Source organism: Nansenia antarctica (assembly GCF_963989245.1).
Source record: "Nansenia antarctica genome assembly, chromosome: 16".
Lineage (NCBI taxonomy): Eukaryota > Metazoa > Chordata > Actinopteri > Argentiniformes > Microstomatidae > Nansenia > Nansenia antarctica.
In genome coordinates this window covers 6,236,873-6,244,372 of record NC_137686.1, presented here as the reverse complement: position 1 = coordinate 6,244,372, position 7,500 = coordinate 6,236,873, and the positions used below count along the sequence as shown (strand labels likewise).

Genomic DNA, 7,500 nt, shown 5'->3' with positions numbered 1-7,500 from the left:
TGTGTGTGTGTGTGTGTATCTGTCTGTCTGTCTGTGTGTGTGTGTGTGTGTGTGTTGTGTGTGTGTGTGTGTGTGTGTGTGTATCTGTCTGTGTGTGTGTGTGTGTGTGTGTGTGTGAATGCAGGTACGCCAACACACACCAATCCCACCCCGCCCAGCAACAGGACCGACTCTCTGGTTGTTTAATAGACTTTATTAACAAGAGATGAATATTATTATGATTGCGCTGAAGTGCCTACTGGAATATCGTAGGGACAACCTTCTCACTGTCCTGGCTTTCAACAACCAGATTGGTCTCTTATTGGCATTATTGGTCACATAGTATACATATATTGTCATAATTATGATTTATGTCATTGTGCAGTTGATTTATCTGGTCCCTAGTTACCATAAATACATAATTATCATAGCTACTATATTACTGCAATACACATCAATTTACAATGGAAGAAAGGACATTGTGCAAAGACACTATACAGGAACTCTTTATACTGTATTATCTGAGAGTACAGGAAATATATTACGACAAATATATTACAGTAAATATCATTTCGGAGTAAAACGAGACCCTCTGTTAAAACAAAAACTCTCTCTCCTTGTCTCTAGAGTACATTCCGTCTGCAGCCTTGTGTTTCTCGTTCAACAAAGGCCTGGTCACAAATCTCCTCAGCCAGATTACTAATCTCAGATCAATAATCTCATTATTATAATCTCACATATCGTTATTTCTCGTCAGACGGTCAAATCTGATCACCTCCGAACATTCAATCAGAGAGACTCACAGTCACAGGATACACACCACATATTGCACTGAGGTTAAGGGTCAATAACTAACATCTAATACACATCTAGAAGGTATTGTTCTGTGATCTTAAGGGCTGTGGATCGCTCTGTGTCCCAGGTAATCTTTCTTTGGCTCACAAATTCACAAGAATAAATCATAAAACATGATTAAACTCACTAACTACATTGATTACGTATATATCGTGTATATATCATGTAATTAAGATACATTTAAAATATACCTGCCACACTCCCCACATTCATAAATAAATAATGTTCTTTATATCTATATATCTATTTCATAAATGAGCAATGTCAACATCTTTAATACACACATATTTCATATTTGTGTCGCAAAGAGCCAATGCATTGCATTCCAGTGCATTGGGGGCTTGATTTATACGTACAACGTTGAGCACCAATAAAGAATTATTATGTACGTATATCATAGTACTCATGAATACAGTAATTACAGATAATGTATTATCTGAGTCTGTGCTTTCAAGCATCCCTTTATATTTTACAGACACACATGCATACACGCACACACACATACACACGCACGCACACACACACGTACGCACACACACACACACACACATACACACATACATGCAGAAACACGCACATACACACGCACACACACACACACACACACACACACACACACACTCTGTACACTCTCATTCCTGTACGGTCTATCTCAAATCAGGGCACTGTAAATAATACTGAACAATGGGGATGACACACACACACACACACACACACACATACGGCACTGGACACTATTGCACACACATGTTTATAACACGTTTATAACACACTAGTCAGAGCATGTAGCCAGGCCTTCCAGAGCCAGGCTGCAGGCTGTGGTTACATAAACCTAACTAGAGAAGGAGATGTTCCGGACAGAAGTGGGATCAACTCTGTGTTTCTCTGGAGCTGGGCTCAGGTCAGTGTGTGGAGCTCAGAACAGCAGATAGAAATGGACCGTGTAGAATGTAGAACTCAGCTTTCTATTATGAACCTTTCTCGGGTTCTATGAGATCCATTTCTATCGGCGACACCCTGTCCGCTCCATACGACTGAACCAAGCCCCCCCCGGGCCCAGTTGGTTTCAAAACGTTTCATCTGGATCAGAACGATCCCGATTGTTTTCTCTGATCCGGGATCAGATCGAGCTGGCTGATTTCCCAACCTCTACGACTCAAAATCAGCCAGATATGATCTGATCCGGATTCAACTTTTTTTTTGTGAACAACTGGGAGATAAACTGGAGATAAAAACAGAACAGAGACTGTAGTTCAGGCCTCTGGCCACTAGGGGCACCGGTGGTGGCGGCGGTGGTGGTGGTCACGGCTCTGTCTACAGGTCGTTTCCCAGCCTCTCGATCTCGTCGATCAGGAAGTCGATGTCTGACTGGGTGGCGGCGGGGTTGGAGACGACCATGCGGAAGAAGTTGACCTTCTGACCCTGCGGCTGGTAGCCCACCATGGTGGTCCCTGACTCCATCATCAGGGCCTTGATCTTGGGCGCCACCTTGTGGAGTTTCTCCCGCCGCTCCTCGCTGTTGGCCGGCAAGCCTCTCAGGCTGGGCGGAAGGTACCAGAAGCACACGTTGGTGTGCTGGGGCTGTGGAGAGAAGAGCACACGCACACACGCACACACGCACACACACAGACACACACACACACACACACACACTTCAGTATCTCTCTTATGCTCCCAACACAAACAAACAAAGAAAAGGAAAGAGGGAAGGAAGGAAGGAAGGGAGGAAGGAGGGAAGGAAGGAAGGATGGAAGGAAAGAGGGAAGGAAGGAAGGAAGGAAGGAAGGAGGGAATAGATTGAGATGAAGGGAAGCCTCTCAGACTCACCACTCCCTGGAACACCATCTCGTAGCCGTCTCTGTTCTTGATCTTGTTGTAGAGGTACTCTGACAGGTCCAGGCACTTATCAATGTGCTGCTCAAACCCTATGGTGCCCTAGGAGACCACACACGTTGGAGGAAAGACTTCAGTGGTGAGGTATGGAATATGACAATATGGAGTTAAAAAAACCAAAAAAACACTCAAGAATTTTGTTAACGATCACATATGTGACCCAGTCTGATCATTTGGTCCGCATGTCGGCATCCGATGTAACGATCTGACTTTTCTTTCGAAAAATGTGAATACGTTTCTGCGTTGTTGAAAATCAATGACACACTCGCTAGTCAACTAACACAGCTTGTTTTGTGAGCCTGTTAACAATGTGAAGTAGTGTTCTAGTTAACTAGGTAGCAGTGGGGATTACTCACCCGATCCATTGTGTTGCAGTGTTTCGTCTTGACTAGCGAGTTTGTGTTGTGATTCTCAACAACGTTGAAACGTAGTTCCGTGTTTCAAAAGAAAAGTCCGAACATTTTGATTGGTTGCCGACATGCGGACCAAAATGTGATCGTTAACAAAATTCTTGAATTTAAAGTCTGTGTACTACAGGTTAGCACCAAGATTGAGCTATTTACTTACTTGTAGGCCCAATATGGAGTTTAAAAAATTCACTCAAGAATTGTGTTAACACTAGAACATCCGTGCCTTTTTTACCTACTATAAGAGCCGCCTCGGGGGTCAAATGACTATAGTCTTTACAATGGGAAGCTGCTACTTACACACAACGACCACTAGTTGGCCGCCTTGTAAATTAGCCTGCCTCCTACACAGAAAAACTGCAAAATAGCTTTATACTAGCTTATCCTGATGTGATTTTGAAAATGTAAGGATACTGGGTCATAGAACGCACATATCTAGGAAAAGTCATGAAAGGAGGGTCCTGAAATTTGACGACAGAAATGATCCTGTGAATGTTTTCAATGAAGAAACAAGAGGACGTTTGTGATGTTTCTGTGATGGGCTCACCTTGGCTTTCCACATGAGCCAGAACTTGAAGATGTCGACGTGTCGGCCACACTGGATGGCCTTGTCCCCTGTGTCGTAGCTGACGTCATACTGCTTGTCTGGCTGGAACAGGTAGCCTGCACACATGCTGTTACAGCCCTCCAGGATCCCCTGCAGTAGAGGACATGCTGTTACAGGGGGGAGGGTGTGTGTGTGTGGGTGGGTGTCGGTGTGCGTGTGAGTGTGTGTGGGTGGGTGGGTATCGGTGTGTGTGTGTGTGTGTGTGTGGGTGTCATGTGTGTGTGTGGGTGTCAGTCTCTGTGCACGTGCGTGCGTGTGTGTCGGTGTATGTGTGTGTGGGTGTGTGGGTGGGTGGGTGTCTGTGTGTGTCTGTGTGTGGGTGTGTGTGTGTGTGTGTGTGTGTGGTGTGTGTGTGTGTGTCTCACCTTCTCTCTGACCAGGATGGCAGAGCACTGAAGCGGCACGCCCATCATCTTGTGAGGGTTCCATGTGACTGAGTTAGCCCTGCCAATCACAGCACAGTATCAGTTAACATGTGACTGAGTTAGCCCTGCCAATCACAGCATCAGTTTACATGTGACTGAGTTAGCCCTGCCAATCACAGCATCAGTTTACATGTGACTGAGTTAGCCCTGCCAATCACAGCATCAGTTAACATGTGACTGACTTAGCCCTGCCAATCACAGCATCAGTTAACATGTGACTGAGTTAGCCCTGCCAATCACAGCACAGAATCAGTTAACATGTGACTGAGTTAGCCCTGCCAAGCACAGTATCAGTTAACATGTACAACCATAGAATACCCCTTTATGTCATATAAACTATTATTATATTATTATTATGTATATAAACTACATTTCAGATGAGAATCGCGTGTGTGTGTGTGTGTGTGTGAGAGAGAGTGTTTGTGTGTGTGTGTGTGTGTGTGTGTATGTGTGTGTGTATGTATGTGTGAGTGTGTGTGTGTGTGTGTGTGTACCTCTCTACTCCGCTCAGCTTGTGACGATGCTTCCTGGACATCAGCAGACCGCCCCCCCAGGCCCCCTGACCAATGGGAACACACATCATTAACAACCTACCACACACACACACACACACACACACACACACACACACACACAGACAAACACACAGACACAGACTCAGACACACACACACACACACACACACACACACAGCACACACACACACACACACACACACACACACACACTACTCACATCAACATGGAGCCACAGGTTGTATTTCTCACAGATGTCGGCGATGTCGTTGATGGGGTCGAAGGCTCCGTACACAGTAGAACCAGCGGTGGCATTCACAAACAACGGAACATAACCCTGCAGCACAGAGACAGCACGGGAGGTACACCACAGACAGAGAGAGGGGGGGGGGGAGAGAGAGAAAGGGGGGAGAGAGAGAGGGGGAGGGGGGGAGGAGAGAGACAGGGAGAGAGAGAGAGGGGAGAGAGAGAAAGAGAGAGAGAGAGGGGGGGGAGAGAGAGAGGGAGAGAGAGAGAGACAGGGAGAGAGAGAGAAAGACTTGCTCAACTTGCTTTGGTGATGTAAACGTATGTTTTAAACGCCAATAAAGCCCTTTAAATTTAAATTAAATTGAATTGATTGATTGATTGAAAACCTTTATTGTCCCCAATGGGGAAATGTTGTTGTCAAACAGCTCAGTTAGGGCAGAAAACATTCAATACAGAAAACAGAAAACATTCAATAAATAAATAGATAAAACAGTGCCGGCTCAATAAGTAAAAAGTTCCAAGTTCCAAAGTTCCAGCTCCGGGTCTCCCCCACCCTGCAGGGCCTGGTTGTAGAGTCGGAGTGCAGCTGGAACAAAGGACTGTCCAAATCTTTTTGTACTTTGACGGGGGAGAACAAATCTGTGGCTGAACTTGCTCCTCATCCCCGCCAGCTCGCAGTACATCGGGTGGGAGGGATTGGCCAGCATGGCCGCCAGTTTTTTCCCCATCCTCTGTTCTGCCACCACCTCTAGGCTGTCCAGCCCGGTCCCCACCACAGAGCTGGCCTTCTTCACCAGTTTGTTTAGCTTCGCAGCATCCCTGGCACAGGTGTTTCCACCCCAGCAGGCCACGGCGAAGAACAGAACGCTGGCAACCACCGACTGATAAAACATTTGCAGCAGCTTGTTGCAGACACCGAAAGACCTCAGCCTTCTCAGGAAAAACAGTCTGCTCTGCCCTTTCCTGAGAAGAGCCTCGGTGTTGTCAGTCCAGTCCAGTTTGTTATTAATTTGTACTCCCAGGTACCTGTAGGAGTCCACCCTCTCGACTTCCACCCCCTTGATGGTGATGGGGGCTGGGGTCCTTCTCTTCCTCCTAAAATCCACCACCAACTCCTTTGTTTTGCTGGTGTTAAGCAAAAGGTAGTTGGTGTCGCACCACTGCACAAAGCTCTCCACCAGGGCCCTGTACTCCTCAACCCTGTCGTCTGTGATGTAACCGACGATAGAGGAGTCATCAGAAAACTTCTGCAGGTGGCACTGGTCGGAGCTAAACTGGAAGTCGGAGGTATAGAGGGTGAAGAGAAAGGGTGACAGAACAGTTCCCTGGGGGGCACCGGTGTTGCACACCACCACCTCAGACTGACAGCCCTGCAGTCTCACATACTGACGCCTGTCTGTGAGGTAGTTGTGGATCCAAGCTGTCAGGGAGTCCTCCACACACATCACTGCTAGTTTGTCAGCCAGCAGTGATGGCTTGATAGTGTTAAATGCACTGGAGAAGTCGACGAACATGGTCCTCACCATGCTCTGTGGCCTCTCCAGGTGTGTGTAGGCCCTGTGCAGCATGTAAATGATGGCATCCTCCACCCCCATGCTCTCCTGGTATGCAAACTGCCGGGGGTCCAGGAAGTCCTTCACCTGGGGCTTAAGGTGTTGCAGCACTAGCCTCTCCAGGATCTTCATGACCTGTGGTGTCAGGGCGACAGGTCTGTAGTCGTTTGGGGTGCTGGGCCGTCCCTTCTTTGGCACTGGGACGATGCAAGAGGTCTTCCAGAGCTGTGGCACCCTCCTCAGTCTTAGAGATAGACTGAAGAGATGTTGTCAGTCTTAGAGATAGACTGAAGAGATGTTGGAATGTGTCCGCCAGCTCTCCAGCACACACCTTCAGAACCCTGGGGTTGATGTTGTCTGGACCTCTGGACTTGTTCACATTCACCCTGGAGAGCTGCCTTCTCACCTGCTCAGATGTTATAAAGCTGTGAGTACCGGTGTCTCCAGGTGTGAAGCATGCTCCCTGGCTCCTGGTGTTGGTAAGGGGAGGCAATTGCTGCTGGGGTGTGAGGGGGTCAGGGGGAGTGGGGGCTACTGTTGCCAGGGGTGCGGTACATTGGAGATAGAATTGAGAGAGAGAATGAGAGGGAAATTAGATAAATAGCTATAGAAAGGAAGAGAGAGAACAGACCTTCTGCTTGGTTTCGATGACCTTAGCCTCCAGATCAGCAGGAATCACTCTCCCCCTGAGAGAGAGACAGAGAGAGAGAGAGAGAGACAGAGACAGAGACAGAGAGAGAGAGAGACAGAGAGAGAGAGACAAAGACGGAGAGAGAGAGAGATAAAGACAGAGAGAGAGAGAGAGAGAGAGAGAGAGACAGAGACAGAGAGAGAGAGACAAAGACAGAGAGAGAGAGAAAGACACAGAGAGAGAGAGAGAGAGAGAGACAGAGACAAAGACAGAGAGAGAGAGAGAGACAAAGACAGAGAGCAGAGGAACACATCAGCCAGTCTATCTCAACACACATATGTCATCTCTCTAGGCCAGATGTGTTCAGGTCCGTGGTGTGTGTGTGT

General features: G+C 47.3%; 1 protein-coding gene and 1 pseudogene across 2 annotated transcripts in view; both read right to left on the bottom strand.

The window, feature by feature from the left end:
- LOC308171702 (large ribosomal subunit protein eL8-like) overlaps nucleotides 1–7,500 on the bottom strand; it is a 507,482-nt pseudogene that overhangs the window by 209,767 nt on the left and 290,215 nt on the right. The window lies entirely within an intron of this gene.
- The window catches only part of LOC308171823 (glutamate decarboxylase 1-like), a gene marked incomplete at both ends in the record, with an annotated part of 22,201 nt that continues 16,849 nt past the window's right edge, over nucleotides 2,149–7,500 (bottom strand). Inside the window, 7 exons of the mRNA XM_080546719.1 lie at nucleotides 2,149–2,415; nucleotides 2,662–2,769; nucleotides 3,682–3,831; nucleotides 4,107–4,185; nucleotides 4,661–4,725; nucleotides 4,902–5,018; nucleotides 7,115–7,169. Of these exons, the coding sequence (XP_080402845.1) occupies nucleotides 2,149–2,415; nucleotides 2,662–2,769; nucleotides 3,682–3,831; nucleotides 4,107–4,185; nucleotides 4,661–4,725; nucleotides 4,902–5,018; nucleotides 7,115–7,169 (841 nt within the window). The remainder of the gene's footprint in view (nucleotides 2,416–2,661; nucleotides 2,770–3,681; nucleotides 3,832–4,106; nucleotides 4,186–4,660; nucleotides 4,726–4,901; nucleotides 5,019–7,114; nucleotides 7,170–7,500) is intronic.